The sequence below is a fragment of the Eufriesea mexicana genome, unplaced genomic scaffold (genome assembly GCF_001483705.2).
Source record: "Eufriesea mexicana isolate 0111107269 unplaced genomic scaffold, ASM148370v2 scaffold7532, whole genome shotgun sequence".
NCBI lineage: Eukaryota > Metazoa > Arthropoda > Insecta > Hymenoptera > Apidae > Eufriesea > Eufriesea mexicana.
In genome coordinates this window covers 18,100-43,226 of record NW_016915332.1, presented here as the reverse complement: position 1 = coordinate 43,226, position 25,127 = coordinate 18,100, and the positions used below count along the sequence as shown (strand labels likewise).

Here is a 25,127-nt window from a genome sequence, read left to right as displayed (position 1 = left end):
CTCAAATGGTACGTGAGCTGGCCGAGATTATGCGAAATTTGTAAATTATGTACAGTGAGATTTACTATAATCCATAGATATTACCTACAAATACTGATACTGTGCGTTGCAGAGAAGAAGTCCGCTGAGCCATAGGACCGAACCCCCACCCATTCTAACACCATCGCGGAAGTAGAGTAAACGCGTTTCTCTTATTGGCAGAAATGATCCCTTCCTATTAGCCTGATCATATAGCACCCTGTAACAAAGAAAGCGAACGAAACAATCGGGACAAAGTAAGTCAGACGCAAGAAATAGACGCAAAAGCGTAGACTTATCCCTCTAGCATTAACACGTTCGTCGCCCAACGCGATTCAGTTGAGTTTCTCGCGGGGCCCAAATCCTACTGTCTGAGCGCTAGAACGTTATCGGACCGATGATTTGGATGGGTCTAGTACAGACACCGCTCGTTAGATGTTGGTCAATGAACTCTATTTACAATTTTCCATTTCCTGTAATCGTTTTGAATTACTATCAGCAAACTTGCATTTCGCAAATAACCAAACGATAGAACAGAGTAGCAGACTTGGTAAAGTTTTACCACTCATAAACATATTGACAGACAATTACGAAAAATGTAAAAACACTACAACCTATTGTTCCAATTGTCCAAAATCACTTCAAATGTGTTTAGACTGTTTTAACGAATACCACGCGACATAGTGTAATGTAATATTTTATCCTAAATATAAATTAATAAAAAGTATAGTATAATGTGTATATTTTTCATATTTTTGTGTTGTATATCCTATATTTATAATTCAGTGCTTATTCCATTAAATTCCTTTCAAAAATCCAGCTGAAAATCCTATTTAACTTGAACAAAAAGAGCGTCACCCATATTTGTGTGACGGGGCCCCCATGGAAGCATACCCGTCACCCAGATATGGGTGACGCGGCGACGAACGTGTTAACTTCAAATTCTTTCGGTTAATGTTCATTTCCTAATTTTATTTAACTATACTTATATTTCATATTGAGTATGTGTTCGATATTTATGAAGTACAAGTGAAAATCATATTTCGTTTGTGCAGTATTGCTCCCATATTCGCAAGCTTGCAATGTATTTTATCCGAGCACAGGAATTTTACGGATATGTTACGCCTATGTTAACCTATAACGTTACCGAATCTGAAGATAGTGATTTCGGCAGTGTCATAGAAGAGTAGGGATTACGAGCGAACATGTTAGGCAGAGCGAGTGAAATACCCCGTTGCCCCTATGCCGAAACAGCGGACTTCTCGTCTGCAACGCATAGTACTGTGCTTCCGCGAGAAGAAGGCACAGCGTGCTTTGCATCCCTATTCCTGTTACAGTTCACTGACGCTCCTATGATCACATGCAGTGATCGCTATTTAGAAGGCACAGCGTGCTTTGCATCCCTATTCCTGTTACAGTTCACTGACGCTCCTATGATCACAGGCAGTGATCGCTAAGGCTGAAGACGGTGACGAAGATCAAGAAGGCTATAACAAGACCGAGTGGAACAAAATAATGGCGACATTGGCGTAGTCTTCCAATTAAAATTATAGCTATTAACAAACGAGTATTGTGTCATTATGCGCGGCTCTTGCGATTCCTCGCCTTTGTGGCATACCCGCAGATGGTGGATGCGGTTTGTACACTGCCAATGTCCAACGGAGAAATCAACCCAGCACAAAACTCTGTTGTCAGCCGTAAGGAGTCCGCTCCGAGAAGGTACTCTAAGGAGCGATTGCTCTTGGTGCACTTCAAGTCGAGCTGAATATAATTATGCAGTCGTTGGTCTCCATAGCCCTTATGTCACTCACTCTTCCGCACCCAGTGGCAAGCACCGTAGTGCAAGGAGACAATCCACTGGGTCCCAAAGGCACCATCGTGGAGGTGAGGTGAGTGGCCTTGACCAGTGTGGGCCCGCTAACTTCGTCGAAATTTGTCTCACCGTACCGTAGATTATTTAATACCAAACTCCATCGTGATTTCTGACCAGACACCAAAATCAGAACTCACACCAATCTGAGAGCTAATTTTGCGATTGATTTTCGATTGAAAGACTACACTGATGCTGTCATTATTTTGTCTCCGGTTTCACTATGACACACCATTGATCTTCGTCACCGTCTTCAGCCAATAGCGATCACTGTCTGTGATCATAAGAGTGTCAACGGATTTCAACAGGAGTAAGGATGTCAACATGCTGTGCCTTCTTCTTGTGGAAGCACAGTACCTATCTTGATCAGCTAGTTGAATGGTACACGAGAAAAGAAGGTTCAGAACCACTGCTATATAAGACAATTCAATGAAAAGGTTAGAGTCTAAGAAGATCTCTATAAACCAAGAATATTAACATTTTTGTAAGCCATAGTAATTACTAGAACTCAGTGTATGCACCCTCAATAGTAACAGATTCGTTGCAAACTTGACATAGCACATATATTAATGTAGTGCACTGATTGAGAAGCATTTTGGTAGAGGGAGCCATCTGCCAAGATTATGTTTCGAGATTTCGTAAACTTAAAAATTTTTCTTTTCGTAAAACTGCAATATTGAAAAGAAGCCTAACTTTATGTTTAGTACAGAATTAAACTATAGACTGTAAAAATGTGATAAATGGAAAAAGGGCCTATGTTGAGACATGTCCTTCTTCCGAAGAGTTCCTTAACGTTTGAACGCGAGACTCGTTTTCTCTTCAGCCTGATCCCTTTATTGACCTGCACTACTACTGGACCTGCGAGTCTGGTAAGGTGACAGTCGAAAAGAAGGCAGATTTGATAGGTCCACTTTCCCTAACACAATCATAAAGTTAGACGATACGAGTTTTCGTTGTTAGCTGGAAGTGTCGTGCCTACAAATGAAATTATATCGCATCGTTTGACGAACAGTGTGATCAGGAAACGCCGAGATCAAACGCTTGAGCTATAGAATATTGACGTAGATCAGTGCTAACTTTTCCTGCTTTGTGTTAGAGTGTCGACGTAATGTACGCTACTATTATGTCAGAATATGCCACTAGGAACCTGAAAGTATAAATTCTAAGAGCATTAAAGGTGCTGTCAGGCTCTTATATTGTTTCGACTGTCACCTTATCGGACTTATATAATGCTTCCTAGATAGGATACACGAATCTTCCTTGTCAACTTCCTGAATCTCTGACAAATCTACAACCTCATTTTTCTCAAAAAATCACGCTTTAATCCCAAGTATACAAAAATGTTCCAAACACCTTTTCATACCCATAGTGAAGAGCAAAACTGAATAATACATGACAAAAATTATCCAAAAAGATATTGTATCAGTGTAAAATGATCAAAGATTAGAAAATAATTCATTTTGAATTATTTGCTTCTTCTTATAATGCATATACAAAATTTTCAAAATTATTGAAATGTGTTCCCCTTGCCTGCAGTAATAAAAATTCGTGGACTACAATTTTATACTTTTAGAAAAATAATGTGATTTAAACGAAACATATCGTGGGTTAATGCAATAGTGATGTATATATTTTTGTTAGTTATTATAACTTAACTTCTGTAATTAATAGTGCAAGGAATAAGAGGTGATGAAAGAATGGTTTGAAGACACGGAATAAAATTTTTCATGCTATTTTATAAGGCAATAAAAATAGTTTCGAATGTGTCCATTTTGTAAAACAATAATTGCTGTTGTAAATATAATGTTTATTTAAGCTATTTTTATGTTTCTTGTTTATTTAAAATAATTTAAAGTAGAGACTTAGAGAAGTATAGCTTTGAAGATAGACAAATAGTTGAAAATGATTGTCTTATTTTTGATGATTGTCATTTTTTTACATAGAGTGCGTGCTTATGGTCCTGGAATCGAGTCAAATGGGCCAGTCATTGGAGTACCAGCTAATTTTACCGTAGAAACATTTTCTGCCGGTAAAGGAGATGTCGATGTTATCGTGGAAGATCCTGATGGAAATACAGTACCGGTAAGAATAATTTTCAATAATACCATAACTTTTGTGTGAAGAGTTAGGGGAAAATATGAGTAGTGTCACGAGTTTTATAGACAAAATTAATAAATTAATTTCCATGTCTTCGAAGTCCATCAGTAAAAAAACGAGATTCGATGGATTTAACTGTATTAGTATATTTATAAGCATAAGTTTTTCTTTTATTTAGTAAATCAGACAAAGAAGCGTGTAATCCTAATAGCCGTAGTTGTAATTATCAAACTATATATCTAAAGTCACTAGATGCACAATTCCCTATTTTTTCCTTCTATCTTTTATATATATTATGAACTAAATGATCAGTAACATGGACATTATTTATAATAATTTACAATTAATAGTTATAATTAATTAATAATTTACAATTAATAGTTATAATTAATTAATAATTTACAATTAATAGTTATAATTAATTAATCATTTATAATTAATAGTTATAATTAATTAATAATTTATAATATGATGACATTGTAAATAATGTCCTATTAATCACTTGGTTCATAACATATACATGTGCATATATATATAATAATAATATAATAATAGCATATAATATAATAACATATGTATTATTATATTATATCGATAACACGTTTTTAATACGAGAATTATACAGTTGCATTTTGTTTCAATTAATGAAAGAAAATACGTTTAGATTTACGTTAACAAGTTTATGGCAGATTTTCAAATAATATTTTGCTATTTTCTATCCTAACGTGAGAATTTTAGATACCTTAAAAATGGTTGTCCAAATCTAAAAAGAAATTTCGGTGACCTTGAAAATATTATACGAGAATGTACATATATCTAGGTGTTGCTTATTTCTCCAAAAATGGTGTATTATTTATTCCCGATGAAAACTAATCGGTATTATAATCAGGAAATTATAGTCAATAAATATTAAAAAAGTAAAAAATCGAGTGATTTGATTTAGGATTATTCAGACATCTTTGAGAATCTTTCATGAATCTTTGGAAATTATTTCGTGAAATTATATGAATCTAAAATATATTTTATGTACTTTTTATGAAACTGAAAAATAATTCGTGAATCTTTTTAGAATTTTTCATGAAATTTTGGAAAATTTTTTTATAATTTCTTGAAAAATTTTTTGTGATTGTCAATTTTCCTTGAACCCTTCGCAAGTATCCCTTGAATTTTACAAGAACTTTTTTACGTATCTTTCAAAATTTTTCCGAAGATTTGTCGGAAATGCTTCGATTTTGACGATAAGAATCGTGTGTAACACCTCTCTTATAATATTCATACCAAACCATAACAGTCAGTCGAAGGAAGTCGTTCGAGCAGTTACATGAAATAGTACCAGATTCGAAATAACGAATTCTATAGTCTATTGTTCAAAACATCACAATCGCTTCTTCATTCTTCGCATTCGAATCACGTTGCCCAATATTAATTTAACAGTCAACAATGATGATACAAATCGTACATCAGTACAAATAACGTTTGCCTCAATGCTTCACGAAAGAATACAATCCATCCAATTTAACTCATGACGACATCATAATATTATTATTCTAATACAAATCAAGTTCTGTAATGATTCATAAAACAATAAATAACTTCTAATCTAATTTTCTTTTGTAAATAAGCCTCATTAACATGAATTATTATTATTAAAATTATTATTAGAATTATTTCTGAGAATGTGATAATTATATACTTTAATATTAAAATTTTTAGTTGACCAATTGATCAATTTGACTTCTGTGTGGCTTTATGGTTGTTACGTGTGTTAAATATGTATTTATCTACAGTGTGGTTGACCGCAATCCCGGAAATTATAACATTTTTATCATAATCGCGAATTGATTATAAAACAGGATATACGTAATGTAATAGTTATTCTTATGGTATTACGTTTCCTTGGAATTACGTACTAAACATTTTTATAGAACTTAGTAGAAATTCATTTTCTTTTAATTTTAACTTCGTAGTAATTTAGGTCTTAAACTTAATTTAATAAGTGATTACTTATTACAGATTTATTAATGACATTATCTAATAAATAAACAGTAAATTTTGTATGTAACACATACTTTTGAAATTCCTTTGAAATTTTATTGCTCCTCAAATTCACTGTTATTTTTTATTTATTTATTTTTGCTATTATTTACTATTTATTACATTATATTATTTTTATTATCGTTATTTATTATATTATACTTTATTATATTAAACTTTTATTAATAATATTTTTTTCTTTGTCATATGTCATATTATAATGAACTCAAACTCATTAAAAATTAAATATTTTGCAATTTTTTGTGATATGAATTGTTAGTCTTAAACTCATTTCTTCAAAGTTAAATTTAAATGATAAATAATGTTATTGAACGTTGTTTTTTGCATGTAAGAATTATTATCAAACATGTATTGTTTTCTTCATTTACATTATATACAGTGACTCTAGTTTACCAAGTCTGTACAAGTTTTATGTTGGTATTTCATTGAAAAAGATGAACATGTGATATTTATCTTGATAAGAAAACAAAAAGATGTATTTGAATTTTAAATTTCATAAATTATATCATGAAGATTTTAATCAAATACTAACTCTTTTTTACTTTGAAATAGTTGTACAAAATACTTATGAAGTTATAAGAACTTTGTAAAATATTAAAGTGATTACTCTTCTTATAGGTTGACGTTAAGTTCAACAAAGACAAGAATCTCACCTATTCCATCTCATATACTCCAAAGAAAGAAGGACCACACAAGGTAAAGGTGCTGTTCGCTGATAGAGAAATTCCTAAGAGCCCATATAGGGTCAACGTAGAGGCACAAGCAGGTGATCCTGGTAAAGTTACAGCAAGTGGACCAGGATTACAACAAGAAGGAGTTAAAGTTAACAAACCCACTTTCTTTGATATATTCGCAAAGGATGCTGGACGTGGTGTACCAGAGGTTATCATCCTTGAGTCACAGGTACTACTGAATAGAATTTTACAATTTTAGCACTTACAATTTTAGTTTTAAACATTCAGAAAGTAAGACCTTCAAAGAAAGTCTTAAATTGAAGAGGTCGAAGAAAGTTTTAATTGAATTTTAATCATAGTACTGAATATATGTTTTATATATAATAATAGGTAATAGGTTTTAGTTATAGGTTGTACTGAATATGATGGCACTATTGTTTGATAGAATAATTTGAGTGACCTAGAAGGCTCAGAAGAATTTAAAGAAATTGTATTTGAACATGGATTTGAAATTACCAGATTTAAATGGAAATAAATTAAGATTTTCAGTGGTCTAATATATAGACCATGTGTTTGTAATTTTGCATACAAATTTTTATAAATGCAAAATTTTTATTCCTATTTATTTATTCATTTATTTAAATTATGCTTCATTTGAATAAGGTTTATTAAAGAGTTTAAATTCTTTTAATACAAGGTGGTACTTTAAATGATAATGTAAATTTTGTTTGTTCATTTGACTTCCAAAATTAGTTATATTTCTGAATATGAATAATTAAAGTTTGATATGCTCATGTATTAATATCTGAAATTATAGTGTATGAATAATGCTGATTAAGTACAGAAACTTGATGGTGTTGTATACCATATATGTGAAATAGTATAACATTAATTCAAGAGTAATTACATTATGTTTAATTAGAAACTATTACCATGTATTTAAATTTTTTCCATAAGAATTTTCAAAAATTAGCAAGGATTATTTTCCCACACTTGTGATAATTTTTCGAATAATTGAAAATTTGAAAATTGGATAATGATGTAAATTAGAGCTCTACCCGAGTTATTATATTTACCCAAGTTGTTTAATTTACAATACTGTAATTATTTGAATTATTTAAACTACGTCGTTATAAATATTTAAGTTATTTAAATTATGTTAAATTAAGCAAAATGTAACTACTCAAAATTAATACTAGAAACTGTGTAGAATAATAACTTTAAATGTAGGTAATTTAGAAATAAATAATAGCTAAGGCGTTATAAAATATATTTAATCATGTTTGTAATTAAAAGATTTCAACTCTAAATTTTCTGATTTTAAACACATATTTCTAATTCTGATTTGTAGGATGTCGACTCAATGATACCTGTGAAGTTAGTTCAAACCTTATTTAATACCTGGAGATGCGAATACACCCCTACAAAAGCGGGTTTACACACAATAAATGTCTTCTTTGCCGGCAAGTTAATACCAGGAAGTCCCTTCAGCGTTAACGTGGGCTCGGTATCAGATACTAAGAAATGTAAAGCCTATGGACGAGGACTGGTACCCAATGGAGTACGTGTCCAAGACGATGCAGAGTTCTTTATCGTCACGAAAGATGCCGGCGAAGAAGTACCTGGAGTCAAAGTCATTGGTCCAGGAGGAGTCAGTCAACCTGTACAGTAAGTAATTTTTATTTTTATTTCAACTATAAAATCTCGATTTAACACATGAACTACCATGATGGAGTTTCTGAATCTAACCAAAAATATCAGGTCATTTGAATTTCTGTATTTTATAAATTTTGAGGAGTATATAATATATTTGTATTTTTGAAGCTTGTGATTCTTGTTTGAAGAAGAAAATTGAAGTGAGTTATCTCATAGTTGTTCTCATTAAATGGAAAAGAAGATGTTAAAGAAAGACCAGTTTTGGCATCGTTTGGAAATAAAAAGTTTTGTATCGTTGGAAAACTTCTTGTTTATTGTTTCGACTGGTCCCAGGCATGCGAAGATATGAGACCCATCTTCAATGAGGTTAGGTGACGGCATTTGGGATTCGACCAACAAGGAGCCTGCGAGAGGTCAGCACAAGTCCACGTGCGTGGTACCCTTAGACTTCAGCGAACTATGGGACCATAAACGGATATTTTTTGGACGCGGCCATTTTCAACAAAGTCATCCACGTACGAGTGACCTTCATGCACCTCTGAGTGAAGGGGTTCCTCCACCACGGTCTTCGATTGAAGGACGTTTTCCTCTTTTTGAGGTGACCGATTCGTGGACCGAAGAAACGTCCTTTGTCCCCTTTAAACAATCAGAGCACCGTTAGCTCTTTAGGGAACTCATGATTTTTCTTAGTTCGATCACTCAGAAAATCGAGGAGTCAGTCGTTCTTACGTCTTTCAGTTCTCATTGAAGACGTAATTCAGATGTCTGACTATCTAACGTTTGACTATCCTTAAATTTCTTGTGAAACGTTGATACCGTCGGTATTCGACTCGGTTGCAGTCTAGCGTTCGACAGATCTTAGCTATTCTTCTTGCTCACGATCATTGAACTGGTTGCTCGATATTAATTTAGCGGGCAACATTGACAAAGCGTAACATGGCGAATTTACGACCCGCCAGAATTCAGCGAAGAATTCAAACGCGAATGATGGCAGAACTGATGGGAAAATTGTGAAGAATGAGTCGAAATACGTGGAAGCCAGACTGATCGAACATATCAAGCGTCATGTTTCGTCCTCTTGCTCTTCGATACTGACTCAGTAATTAGTTTGTGGAGTTTATAGATGGTTGAATGTCTTCTGTCTTCCTCGCTGTGTTCGAGTGGAGTGCTTGGTATGAACTTCTGTTGCTTCTTGTGGTTCCTACTGATGGGATCCTATGGTGCACGTGACTATCCTTCAAGTAGGAATCCATCTATTGGCGAGGGTGAGAACGTTGGTCGCCATAAGTTATATAGACGATTATATAGCAAACATTTAGGGACTACATCATGAATCTAAAATTGATGCATCAGTTTTAAATGAACTATTGTTAGAAGCCGATACGTGGAATCAATTTGAAGCACATGATGTTTTCCTCGTGGATCGTGGCTTTTGAGACTCCCTGAAGGAAGTCACAAGAAGAGAATTCATTGCTAAAATACCATCATTTGCAAATGGATTTTGGAAACCATTGACAGTTGAAGAAGCCAATCAATCACGATTCTTTATATAAAATTGGCTTATGATCTAAGTAATTAATTGTGCGCATAAAAAGCTGTTTTATAAATGTGTCTAAAATATTACATTGCCCATCTTATTCCATAACTTCAAAATAGCTTGTGCCATTCTAAACGCAATGTTTCATCCAATTCATACCTCTGGCCTTGATTACCTAATTATAGACAGGATTTTGCAATATTCCAATCAGATTAATTCTTTGGGAGAACTGGTACATATAGGAAATATGAACATAAGGCAAGCAGATTTCCAATATATAGGAGTTGTACAATTAGAATCTTACCAACATTAAGTTTCGAAGATCTATGCTTATATAAAACGGAGATTCTGATTTCCAAATTGCAGCAACATCATATCGCATGGATTATCAAAAAATTGCAACACCAATGTTGTTGCACCGCGTGGATGTAGATGAGCTCCACGCGGAGGGGGCAGCGATGGTATACTTGTGTTGCCCTTTTTCTCAGTGTGCCGAATCTTTACGAGACACTGAGCACTTAGGTGTTGTAATAAATCACAGTTTGTCTTGGTTGTATTTACACTTTATTACACGATTATGATTTGTTTATGTGTGATTGGTGTGTGTGCTGTATCGTCTCCGCCTCTGCCGTTTTTCGTCTTGTCTTTCGTCTCCCGTTTTCTGTCTTCTTGTTTTCTCCCAGCTATCGTCTTACGTCTTCGACTCCTCAATACCGTCTTACGTCTTCGAGCTCTAGTTCGCGTCTGATGTGTCTTGTCTGAACTCCAAAACCGTCTGATGTTTTCTGTGTGAATTCTCGCTAACGTCATCTGATGTGTTCTGTTTGATTTCTCCAAACCGTCTTACGTCTTCGACTTCTCACGATCGTCTGATGTCTTGTTTTATAATTTGTTGATCCTCAAGAAGGACGGTGAGGCGCGTCGACCAAGTATTATTGCCGTCGCAACAATTGTATCGCATGGTTTATCAAAAGTATCAAGTCATCGTAGAACCAAATAACAGCATTTTACTGAAAATGAAAATGATTCCACGGCATTTAAATGCTTTAAAATATTTTGTATACATATTAATAGATACAAGTAAAGTCGTACTGGAAGCGGAACGGCACAAACATGTGGATGCAAAGTTGGAGAACGTGTTGTTAGGTACTCTTCCCATGTAACAATATTTCTGATATTTTGGTTTTGCTTAATTCAAACTTCCAGTTCATTTGCCAGCTGAAATCCTCATTGATTATTTCCAAGATGGTCCAGTATCAGAAGAAGAAGACGATGAAACATGACGCTTGAGGATGTTCGATCAGTCTCATTTTCGGTTTTTAACGGTCTTGAAGGAATTTTTTATTTCCAGACGATGCCAAAAATGACATTTGTTAACATCTACCTTTAGATTATATACGGTGCAAGAGGGTTCATAGAAATCTCTTAAATATGAGATAGCTTGTTATGGTCTTTCTGGGTTAGACAACCAGATATAAGTTAGCTAGTAGTTGGTACTCAAAGTATTAAAATCCTTCATAATTACAGTTATTTGTTGTTAATTATGGTATATTTGTGACATATGTATATTATTGGTCTTATATTCTTCAATATCTTGTATTATTTGTTGCAAATTTATATTTTATTATGTACTTAATATTCTAAATCCCTAATCAATGTTCTTATAGATCTCTGCATAACTTGTTGGATGTATTATATGAATACAAGATGCCTTAATACGTTGATTTCAAATTGATATAGCTATTCTAGAGATTAAATAGATAAAAAAGTGTGTTTTTGGAACCATATCAAGAAAGTATTCAGTATCATTATATAGGATAAAAGTATCATTATTCATTGAGGAATAAATGTGTTTTTCATTCTTTTTACCCTATTGCTTGTTGATAAACAATTTTGTACTAACAAATTGTGACATAATTACAATTTGCAATTGTATTTATCCTCCTTTTCAAAATTTCATAACTTATTGACAAAGATAAAACAAAATGTAAAACTTTGCATTTTTTAATAATCTAAATTGTTTATAAACAATTTTATTATTTATAGTCATAAATTGCATATATACAGTGTCCTAAAATTAATTATTAAGGTAGTGAATTTATATGAAGAAACAAATCAAATATGTTTCACTTTCCAGAAAATTAAATTTAAAATCACTTAAACTGCCATAACTTTGGCCAGCAATAAGAATAAATTTCTATTACACAAATTTCCTCTAATATTCCAGCAATTTATGACTTATTAATAGATAGATTTAGAGTATAAGCTAATTTAATGAACTATTTAAAAAATACAAGAAAAATAAAAATAAAATATATAAAAATAATTCCAGAAAGTAAACTCAACAACATCAAAAACAGATAAATAATGTTATATTTTTCTTTTTTTTCAGAATAACCAAAGTTGACCCGAAAACATACAAGTGCAATTATACACCAACTAAAGAGGGGCGCCATGTGGTAATGATAACATATGGTGGGAAAAATATTGACAAGTCACCTTTTGAAGTGAATGTTGGCCCTTATATAGAATTGGCAATCAGGGCCTTTGGTGCTGGTCTTCATGGTGGTATCGTTGATCAGACAGCAAAGTTCATTATTGACACAAAACGGGAAACTTCTGGTCTTGGATTTGCTATCGAAGGTCCTTCCAAGGCCAAAATCTTCTGTCATGATAATGGCGATGGAACTGCCGTTATATCTTATTTACCAACTGCACCAGGTCGATACGCAGTTCATATACGATGCAATAATGAGGATATTCCTAAATCACCATATATCGCAAATATTTTACCAAAAGCTGATTTTGATGTTGACAAGGTTTGATTCTATTTCTATATTTGACAATTTAACAAGTAAATTCAAAAATTATCAACCTTTGTACGGAAATTCCTTTGTCCTTTTTATATATTTAATAATTGTTGGTAATTGATATCAAATTTCTAAACAAAAACAAGTTATATTTATAAAACCTATGGATCTACTTGATTAATTATAACATAATCAGTTTAAAATTTTTATTTGGTGGAATTAGGTGATGTTATCCATAGGGTAGCATTACATTTCACAGTTACTATATAAAGCTATGAAAAAGATACAAAAAATGATAGTAATTTCTGTATTTATAACAGTGTAGAAACAAAGATATCTCTAGCAACACTTTCTCTTAAATAATTCAAATATCTCAAACGATACGACTCAACAAGTCTAATGATTCTATAAACATTCTTAAACACTCTTGAACTCACTAATGACTGAGAAAATATCTTTCTTATCGCCTTTCTCTCCCATACTTACATACTCAAGCACCTTTAACTGCTTGAACCCCAAAAGAGTCAGTATTTCTATGGACCTCATGAAGGGGCTTCTTGTTAGGCTTGATTAGGCTTGATTAGGCTGAGGCTCTTGAGAGGCAGTAACCTCTGTCGACCCTCGAAAGTGAAAATCGCTTTCTCTTTTATAATTCTCATTCTGTCTTTTAAATTATATTCTTAGCTGTCTAAAATATTCAGCAATAGTAACTAAGTGAATTAAGCTACTTTTTAAGTTATTTTTGCATTCTTGTTTTTTGTAAATGTGTGATATTGGACTAGTCTTAAATTTCCATCTATGTAATTTTATAAATTTTGTACAAGGGTTAAATATATCTATGATGAGAAATTAGCAAAGTATAATTTTTAGGTTGAAGTATATGGACCAGGAGTACAAGCAGAATCTCTACCCAGTGGAAAACAAACGAATTTTACAGTAGATGTAAGCAAAGCTGGCCAGGCACCATTGGAAGTCATTGTACAAGATGCTCATGGAAGAGATGTTCCAGTTCGACTTGATGACAATCACGATGGTACCGTGCAATGTCGCTATACTCCTACAACTGGATCAAACCATATTATAATGGTAAAAAAATTTAAGATTTTAAAATTATTTAAGATACTATTTAATTTTTAAATCTGCTGATATGTGAGATTGAAAAATATTTATCGAGTTTATATAATCTTAAAAATATTAAAAGGATTAAATTAAATGATATTCAAGAATGATTTAAGCGGATTTATTTCAGAATTTGTTAACTGAGTCTACACCTCTTTGATTAATTGAAAAATAACATTTTGCAATGATTGTTTTATGACAAACTGAAATAATTTTTTAAAGTTTAATAAAATTAAAAAAAAAGTTCTTTATTATTTTTAGCTAATTATAGCACCTACTATTACAATAATAACAATTTTAACCGTTGTTAATTTCTAAATTAAAATTACTTTATAAATTGGAAACATAAGAATACTGTAATCAACATGTTTATTGAGACTTCCTTAGTATTAAATTATATAGTATAAAGTTAATTCCAATAGCGGATAAAGTTTCGATACTTATGATAAAATTAAACAAATTTTGTAAAATATAAGGAATTACTAATAAGAATACAAACAATAAATTAATAATATAGTTATAATACACTAAATATAATTAATGTTAATATTTGTAGGTGATTTATGGTGGTGTAGACACAAAACACTCTCCCTATAGAGTGAAAGTAGAAGCACCTTTGAATCCTGCTATGATATCAGCATTTGGACCTGGACTCGAAAAAGGAGTCAAGTCAAATACACCAACGCATTTTAACGTGGATTGTCGTGAAGCTGGCCCAGGTGAACTCCGTGCAACCATATTAAATTCAAAAGGAAGGGAAATTCCTTTATCACTTACGGACAACCACGATGGTACATACACAGTTGCGTATATTGTACCTGAACCAGGATATTACCAAATTCATTTTACTTACGGAGGGCTGAAAGTACCACAGTGTCCACTCACTGTACACGTTCAACCTCATGTCGATGTGTCCAAGTTTAAAGTCGATGGTCTTGCACGAAGTAAGTACAAAGTGATCTACTTTTATATTCTCGCCATTATCAATTTTTATGTTAAAAATATGATATATTTAAGGAAAAATGCACAGAACTCTTCAAGACACACACGTGCACACAAAATCTAATTCACTATATCTCCAATAGCAAGAAATTCGTAATATTTCTTAAAATCATATAGCTTAAATAATTTAATTTATTGGGGTAAGAAACAACACAGAAATATCAAAAGAAATTATTCAAATTTTTTAGCGGATCAACGTATATCTTTGTACTGAATTGGTTTTTAATTTCATTGTTATATTTTTCCAAGGATATCGATTAACGTCAGTGTATGATTTTATTTAACCATAGTCAAAAATTTCAGTAATGATTATGGCTGAAGGGGAATATGCAATATGAAATACTAAACTAGCGTTACCAAAAAGAGCAGACATACCAATAACATATGAATAATAAGAACTGTCAATATTTATAGGATATGTTTAAGTATGGATACAATTATTTATTTGAAACCCATCTAAGGCTTATTTAAATTTGTGGGAGAATAGTTTTTGAACTAGCTATTATTATTTAATACATGAATGTGTAGTACAGTGTCATTATGTATTCTGTGATTGTTTTTAATTTCAAATATGATTGAAATTTAGTTAATATTCATACTTTAGTTATATCATATTATATATCATATACTTCAAAAGTTTCTCTCAGTAGTGAGAAGAATATAATCATTTACTGGTTATTCCAGCAGACCACTATGAGGGACAGAAGGAACTTATCATCATAATTGTAAAACAATCAGTATAAACATATGATTATAGAGTTAATGCAGTTTGCATAAATTTCAATTTTATCACATTAGGAGTATTCATTTATAACAGTGTTATCTATGCATAAAATAGGTACTTGTTGTCTTTTCCCTATTTTAAAGATGAGAAAGAGAGAGAGAGAGAGAGAGAGAGAGAGAGAGAGAGAGAGAGAGAGGGAAAGATTAATAAAAATATTTAACTATTTCATACAATAATATGATATTAGATGGTACCTGTAGTACTATGAGATTGAATAGGTGTCATCAGAAATGCTTCTTGTAATCCTTCAACCATTAAGACTTGACAGAACTTACTCTTTACCTAGAAATATTTCATTCAATGATATTTGATCCTCAATTGTTCAACAAATTGAATTCAAAATTCTGGTTTGATAACCAGAATTTTTCTATACTACATTAAAACAGTAACAATATACAAATACTGCCTAGTATAGAAAATGTACAGACATCTAGTGACAACACTACATGTATTTCCTATTCGCACATTTATATATTTGAAATAAAACTTGAAAAAAAGCGGAAGCTAAAACTTGGAAACTAAATCCGTGTCGCAGCGGCTCCAGTGAACAGCTTGCAGCAATTTCGTGTGATAACGCAAGATGCGGGGAAAGCAGCAGACTTGCAGGTGTCGATAACCGCTCCTTCAGGGAACCGTGTGAAGGCTCACGTGGTACCAACTCACGACGGTTACTTGGTTAACTTTACACCGACAGAGCTCGGCGAATATCTCTTGGGAATTAGCTTCGGCGGAGAACCGATATCCAATCAGCCTTATCGACTGACTTCTGTTCATGGCTCTGACCCGGGAAAGGTTCGAGCTTCTGGGCCAGGTTTGTCACATGGCATAGTGAACAAACCAGCTGAATTTGTTATTGACACTCGTGGAGCTGGACAAGGTAGCCTCGGTGTTACCGTGGAAGGCCCCTGTGAGGCTGCTATTAATTGTCGAGACAATGGCGATGGAACGTGCTCCGTTGCTTATATGCCGACAGAAATTGGCGATTATGGTATCAATATTACATTCAACGAGGAACATATTCCTGGCTCACCCTTTCAGGCTATCGTGGTAAAAGACACCGATCTGTCGAAGATAAAGGTCACTGGAAACGGCATTCAACCAAACGGTACCGTTTGTCGAGTTCTTGCGAGGTTCTGCTTTCATTAACAGATTTCGAGCGTTTTCCTTTCTCTTTGTGTGTAATAATATGTTAAGATGTAGGTTAATATAACGTTTATGACAAGCGGATGAAGTATATTTCTTTAGTTTATCTTGCAATATTAGGAATTATTTTCTAATTTATTTAGTGTTGTACTAATTGTAAGAAGAAGGGAAGAACTGATATAATATTTTGTTTGAATTTTAAATTTCTATGCTTATAAATTGCTTAAAATTTAAGGTTTAAAAATTATGTTACTATAAATTACTTAGAAACAATGTTACGTTTTGAAAACTATATTGTTTAGTTCCCTTTCTGAAATATTATGAACAAATTTTTAAAACAGTTTGGTGATTGTATTTAATATTTATTCTCTTTCAAAAAATATTATAAGTATCTTTCATTATTGTTATTTATCTAAACAGTTTCTTTAGTTATTTATGATAAAAAAGATACATATTTAAAATGAGGAACTTGATTAGATAAGGAGTGATGTATAATTGAGATTAATATCAATATGATACTTTAAAAATATTATACGATTTTCATCATATTTGATTACAAAATATGTTAATGATTATAAGTAACTTATTCTCTTTTGTACAATATGAAAATTTTGTGCAAAATTGAAATATACTTCATCCAAATAATATTTTAACATAACTTATACATTCTTCTTTATTCACAAGCACTATAGTTTGCAATTATATAAATGATTTTTATTTATCTTTATTTCCCTGTATTAAACAGTTTTATATCTGCACCAGGAAAATTGCACTCTTGCATGCTGTGTGGTGTTTTGTATTTATACTTTTGTAATGAAACAATCTAAAATGAAATATTACATTAATCCTTAACAAGTGCTGAAAATATTTTTTTTGTATCAAGGATATACATATGATGAGAAAACTAAACATTTGATGAGAAAGAAAGAAAGAACAAGATGGGAGTGCTATCATAAAATAAATCCTAGCAGTGAGGAAGTCTTCTTTTCTTTATATTAAAGAATACAATCAGTAACAAGAATTGGAAAGTGAAAAGTACAAATTTTAGGCCATATTTATTTTAATTAGGTGATATAATATATGTATTATTGGTTTCCCAACAAATTTTTGATATCAGAAACTAATGATACACACATGCACACACACACACACATATATATGCCATTTTTTTGTAGTGACTGAAAATATCAGTTTCTTTCCAAGATATATTGGTGTGTCATTGGTTATTTTAGATAGATACTGAATGACATACATGGTGTGTCATCGGTTATTTCAGAAAGATATTAACACACTTAATGCGTCCTTGGTTTCATATAGGTTATGACACAAGGGTTATCATTGGAAACAATGACGAACTAGCTACTGCATTGTTTGTTCTATAGAAATTATGAAAAAAAGTTCTGTGTCACAAAATGTGATGTGAATGACCTAATGATATTTTGTAAAAAAATGTGGATATAGACATTAAACCTGCCTGTTCACTGTCTGTTCATTTTTACAATATATATGTAAGTGTGTCCATATTGTCTAAGAAATGTATGTAAATAGATTACAAGTAGATATTTTCCTTTCAATGAAGTTCTGTTGAAATTAAATGAAAATACATATATTTAAGAAAATGAAAATAGTAAAACAATAACTATGATAAACATACAATTTATATAAACATATTTTATTTTTAAAAATATATTTAGAAAATTAAATAGATGGCGCACTTTATATATAAATGGTTTTGTATTTGATTAAGACTATAATTAAATTATAATTATACTACGAACTATACGAACTATTTATACGTAATTCTCGATTTTTTGCTACTTCAATTTCAACTTTGAGTTTTCATTTATTCTTTGACTGCTCATTTACTGAGTTCACTTATCTATTTATGTCTTTTTACACAAACTTTCTTTTTTGCTTTTTATAATTTTTATTCTATAGAATCATTTCTCAGATACTTTCAAGTATATCTATTTAAAATTATGATTATCCGTGCATTTCGAGTACCTACAATTAGTTTGAATATAGAAATATATATATATATTTCTTTCATATTTGTAATCTAAACCAGTGATTCTCAAACAGTGTTTTGGAAAGTATTTTTTTGAAGTATTTTTTCTTTATGCCTTTCTGTTCTTCTTTTTTTCTAATTTGTCAGATAGGAAGATAACAATACCTAAAATAACAATGGCCGTTCTGTATAATTCAAAATTATACCTATCTTTTTTTATTATTTAATATATAATACATTTTTTAGTGTAGAATTTTAATAATTAGTTTATATCTATCCAGATGATTTTTAATATCCGATACCTAATTATTTATCTGTTCTAATTTAAATTGTCAAGTAAATAGATGATGTAGGTAGTTATCTCTAATATTACTGTTATTATTATTATTAATATTTTTTTTTTTATAAATTTCTGGACAAAGCGAATCTAAATAATATGATTACATATTCAAAAAATAGTTTATTTCCAACTTATATTTAGGTTCTTTATCTTTTTATTACGGAGAAGTGATGGTTTGCATATTTTGTTGTAACTTTTATCATCTTATCTTTTAAATCTGATTTCGCGTATTACTATAGCAAGGAAATTTGAGTAGTTATAGGTTATAGGCAATCACCCATGCACTTCTTGTGGCGTGCCGTTTGTCGTTTGGTGTTCATTATTAATAATTGCTATTTTTATTTAGAGATTAATGCTATTATATTTTATTTTCTTAGAATAGCATGACACAGCAATTTATATTTTTACCAATTTATATTTGCAATAAATATTTACACATTTGTACACGTATTGATGGAATAATATTGTAGTTCCATTTACTGCAATTCTCGTTCGCCAAATTTCATGAAAATTTCCAATTTCCATGATCTATCTTCCTCTTGCCATATCTTTAAAGGGATTCAAATGTCGAATTTAGTGATCGAATAAAAGCAATTTGTTAAATATGAAATTATATACATATGAATTATAGTCATACATGTATGTAATATTTTTATAATTTCCAGGTCCATGCGTAAATCGTGAAACGGAGTTCACAGTGGACGCGCGAGCAGTCGCGAAGACAGAGAACGATAACGACGAAGTTTCCTGCACGATTAACGATCCCAGTGGCGGTAAAATCGAGAAGATCGTTGCGCCACAAAGAGACGGAACGTATCGTGTCAGTTACATGCCGTTCGAGGAAGGACCCCATACCATAGACATACGTTATGGCAACGTGCCAATTCCTGGTTCTCCGTTCTCGGTTAACGTCCAATACTACAGCGACCCTAGCAAGTGTAAAGCATACGGACCAGGTTTGGAAGAGGGATACGTGAATAAGTTTAACTCATTCATCGTAGAGACGAAAGGTGAAGTTCAAGGGTACAGTACTATGCGTTGCAGACAAGAAGTCCACCGTTTCGGCACAGAGGCAACGGGGGTATTCCCCTCGCTGCGCCTAACATACTCGCACGTAGCTCCCACTCTTCTATGACACTACCGAAACCATTGTCTTTAGGTTCGGTAACGTTATTAACGTTAACATATTAACTATATTAACGGTATTAACGTTAACATAGGCGTAACCTATCCGTAAAATTTCTGTGCTCGGATAAAATACATTGCAAGCCTGCGAATATGAGAGTAATACTGCACAAGTATAGTTAAAAGTATAGTTAAGTATAGTTAAATAAAATTCGGAAATGAACATGCATTGGAAAAATCTGAAGTTAATGCTTTAGGGATGAGTCTATGCTTTTGAGTTTATTTCTTGCGTCTATTTCACTTCGTCTCGATTGTTTCGTTCGCTTTCTTTGTCACACAGTGCTATATAGTTAAGCTAATAGGAAGGGATCATTTCTGCCAATAAGGGAAGCGTGTTTACTCTACTTCTGCGATGGCGTTAGAATGGATGGGTTGGTGGTCATTCGGTCTTACGTTTTGCTCAGCGGACTTCTTCTCTGCAACGCACAGTAGAGAGATCCATGATGTAATCATGTACTGTACACAGCTGGTAAGTTGACAGTTGGGAAGACCGTGTCAACAATAGATTGCTTTTAGTTGGCAAGTTTACTTGGAATAGTCCACTCTTTTTAAAACATGAAGATTCGATAGGATAGAGATTTGTTTTACTATTATACTGTGTCAGAATATGTCAGAATATGAATTCATTAGTTTGGATTTCAGAAGTATTATAGATGGAGTATTTGTCTTGCCCTTGTGCAAACCCAACTGCCAATGTACTAGTCGCATACAGGAGAATTTGACTTTATATAAGTTGATTTTATATTTGAAAACAAGTATTAAAATCTTTTTTTATGTATTTTATAAATTTTGCCAAAAATTAAAAATTGATTTTTTACTTGTACTTATACACAAGTCTCCTAATTCTATTATTTATTTAAAATTAATGGTATAAATACAATTAGAGTAACAATAATTTTGTTCATTTTGACTGACTTTTTGTTAAAATGTTTTCTGAGGTTCAAACTTTTATTCAAGAGGAAGAAATTCTGTACTTTCTTTTTAACATTAGATTAAATTCAATCATCCTAATGTATCTTTATGTATTATTCTTTACCTTTAATATGAGTATGCAGACTACATTGCGATAAAAACTTGATGGTTTTAGATAGATGAAATTGTCAATGCATTTTTGAAAATCCTATATTATAATGATAATAGTTGTTAATTACTATTTACTATTACATGTTCATTATTCCATACCAGTGATTCTCAACCTGTTTACATAAACTGAACTAAATTCTATAAAATTGTTATATTATGTACAGTGGAGTATATTTCAGTATACTTAAACGATACATGATTGATCACATTTGGTTGGTGGCATGCAACAAAATGATGTTGAGAACCGCTATTCTATAATTACTTAATTATTCCATTATATTCTATCATATAAGGTCAAATAATATTGGAAAAATAATTTTGAAATGTTTAGATGCTGGGAACGGCGGTCTAGCTCTGTTGATGGAAGGGCCTGGTTACGCAGAAGTAACTTGCAAAGAACGTGACGACGGATCGTGCACTGTGCAATATCTTCCACCAAAGCCTGGTGACTACGAGATATCCATCAAATTCGCAGAGCAACACATTCCTGGATCTCCCTTCCAAGTCCGAGTTGTAAACGAAGCAAGCAACGTGACTACGTATGGTGACGGCCTAACAACCGCAAGAGAGAATCTACCATCGAAATTCATAGTAATTGCCTCGAAATGCAAGCCAGCTCAGTTGGATATCTCGTTGAAGACCGACAAAGGACAAGTTCAGAAGCCATCGATTAAAAACTGTGGGAATGGATTGTACGAAGTTATCTATCAACCACCACCTGCTGGAAGCAATCTGCAAATTGGTATCACTTATGACGGAGAACATATACCAGGCAGTCCTGTGAAATTGAAGGTTTTGCCGACTGTCGAACCAGAAAAAGTTGTTCTCTCGGGTCCTGGCGTGGCACCTGTTTGTACAGCATCTTTCCCAGTCGATTTTATCGTGGATACCTCTAAAGCTGGCTATGGTGACCTCGAAGTTCAAGTATTGGTAAGTAACAAATTAACGATTTATTATTCAGAGTAGTGGTTCCCAATATAGATCACTTGTATTTCCAAAGATATACAATAGTTCCTACTTTATTGTCTTCTAAAGTCTACAGTGATCATCAAAATTTAAAACTGAGCCGCCGAGTATACTTTTTACGCAGTATTCTTGCATTTTTAGATAAGGTTTTGTATATAACATGAATTTTCTACGTGATATCGTATTCTGTAAGCTTTTCTGAAAGAAAACTATGGATTAGGAATCTCTAAATAGTTTTCAATTTGATTAAATCTTGAAAATATTCGTCGGTAACACGTATACGGGATTAGGTTAGGTTAGGTTAGGTTAGGTTTAAACACGTATACGGGGTTTCAACGCCTCGACACTATTGTAATTACGTGTAGTTCGAGTACCAAGTGCAACAGAGCTGGCATATAGCAGTCTATGAAAAAAAAGAAGAAAAATACAATTTCGTTGTAAAATTGAGGAAAACTGAGAAAATTTAAAAGAAATTTTGAAAAATTACAATAGGTAGCAAATATTTTAAACTTAGGCAATTACTAGGTCTCACCATGTAGAGGTGGCTACGCATAAAGACTCTGGTCTTAGGGGCCTTAGAATACTATGCGTGGCTGAAAAGAAGTCATCTGAGAAACTTGTAGGACTGAATCCCCACCAACCCAATCATTCTAACGTCATAGCAGAAGTAGAGTAAAGCGCTTCCCTTATTGGCAGAACTGATCCCTTCCTATTAGCTCGGTCATAGAACGCCATGTGACAAAGAAAGCGAACGAAGCAACAAGACAAAGTGAGACAGACGCAACAAATAGATGCAAGAACGTAGACTCATCCCAAAAGCATATTAACTTCAAATTCTTCTGACGAACATATGATTATTTGCAATTACTAATTACTAATTAGCATCTCGATTAACTTTTCATTGCATTATGCAGCAAACGTGATGTACTATACACATATTTTTTATATTTATGTTGTATCGTATGATGTTTTTAAACGGTTATCTAGATGCAATTATATAATTAATTTATCATAAAAAATACATCTTAAATTTTAAATCAATTTTCATAAATGATGTTAATTATTATTACTTTTGTACTTCTTTACTTTATAAATCTTTGAGCTATTGTCATCTGATTCCCTATCTGACTTACTGCTTTGTATTTCCAATTCTAGGTCTTCAGTTGCGTCTTTTATTATTCCATCTTTCGTCTAATATTCGTGTTCCAGTGTTTCTACATGTTTACAAAATCCTTTCCAATCATTTGATGTCGTTTTGTTTATTGCCTGGCGTAGTAGTGCTTCCAATTCATTGTAAGTTGACTCTGAGATAACATTTCTTTCGTGGATATCTTACTCCTATGTTAACGTATCACGTTACCGAACTTGGAGATAGTAGTGTTGGGAGTGTCATAGAAGAGTGGGTATTACTAGTGGAATACCCTTCTTGCCCCGCATCCGAACGAGATGACTTCTTTTCAGCCACGCATAGTAAACGCCCCACTGGCAACCTTTTGTACTAAAAATACTCCTGTCTAACATGGAGCAAAAGCTAGTGACACTATGTATGTATAAAAGGGAATTTGGATCGGCATACTAAATTTGAATATTCTACTTAGAAAAATTCACATTTTTCGGAAACTAAGAGTGATCGACGAATTTTAATTTCGGATTCGTGTCTATGAAAGTAAACATTACAAGAATTAGTTAATGGATATTACAGATGAGAGAAAAAGTTAAAATTTGTTGGAGAGTGTAATTGTTTGGCAACATGACAGCAGATAACTATACATCCTACAGTTACAAGTTTGAAATAACAGCAACTATATAAATTATAATCATTCCTCTAGTATTGCAGCGTAGAACGTAAAGAAATTAGCTGTATGCAAATTATGCAAATTAAAAAATGTTGGGAACCACTAACTTAATGTTAGAAGATTATTTTTCAAATCATTATAAATTAAGACAGGATACTTTAAAACTCTTGAACTCTCTTTTGTATAAATCATTTTCAAAATATTGATTTAGCAAAGGTGGATTGTCACAGCACGTAGTTTAAAATTTGATAATCTTAAATTCTATTATGAAAGGTTATTTAAAGAAAAGTGTTTGTATATCAAAACATCTAAAGATATAAACGTTATACTAGTTGAAATACGTTAAAATTTATTGATAGAAATGTAACAGTAAAAATACAGAAAAATCCTTCTTCAAAAAATAATAAATTTTTCCATTGAGTACGTATACACAATAATTTGACTAATATTCTCGCTAAGCTGCGCGCATGCGTAGATACGTACTGACGCAAGTGCTCTGCGCACGCAGAACGTTTCCCGCGCAGTGGCGATTCATTTGTTTGATATGTCAGATATATTTCGATATCTAGCATTGTCGAAATTGTGTACTCAGAGAAATAACAGTCAAAGGGGGTGAGGAGGGGGAAGAAAAGGAAACAAATGTCGGCTGTATATACCAACCAAAAGCTCGTGAATGCATTCAATCTTCCTTTTTTGATACAATGATGCAAAATTTGAGTGAATAATATCCTTCTATACATCAGGTAATACTAATGTTGGCAACATATCAACTCGAGGATTCATATTTCGAGAATGACTTAAGCAAAAGGATACGAGTAAATTATCTTTTGAAAATATTTTCATGTCAGCTATATAATCACACAGTAGAAGATATAATTTTATATTAAGCAAACTTCATAATTAAAAATTATATAAAATAAATATAAGGTAATCATAAACAGCAAATTTATATTTTAGTATGATGTAATATATAATATTTATTTT

The 25,127-nt window shown here is 32.3% G+C and overlaps 1 protein-coding gene across 1 annotated transcript in view; it reads left to right on the top strand.

The window, feature by feature from the left end:
- Positions 1-25,127, top strand: part of cher (filamin A protein cher) — a gene marked incomplete at its 3' end in the record, with an annotated part of 100,670 nt that overhangs the window by 71,995 nt on the left and 3,548 nt on the right. The window contains exons 5-13 of the mRNA XM_017907251.1: positions 3,832-3,970; positions 6,659-6,943; positions 8,066-8,382; positions 12,300-12,726; positions 13,588-13,803; positions 14,393-14,780; positions 16,158-16,727; positions 19,779-20,123; positions 21,713-22,311. Of these exons, the coding sequence (XP_017762740.1) occupies positions 3,832-3,970; positions 6,659-6,943; positions 8,066-8,382; positions 12,300-12,726; positions 13,588-13,803; positions 14,393-14,780; positions 16,158-16,727; positions 19,779-20,123; positions 21,713-22,311 (3,286 nt within the window). The remainder of the gene's footprint in view (positions 1-3,831; positions 3,971-6,658; positions 6,944-8,065; positions 8,383-12,299; positions 12,727-13,587; positions 13,804-14,392; positions 14,781-16,157; positions 16,728-19,778; positions 20,124-21,712; positions 22,312-25,127) is intronic.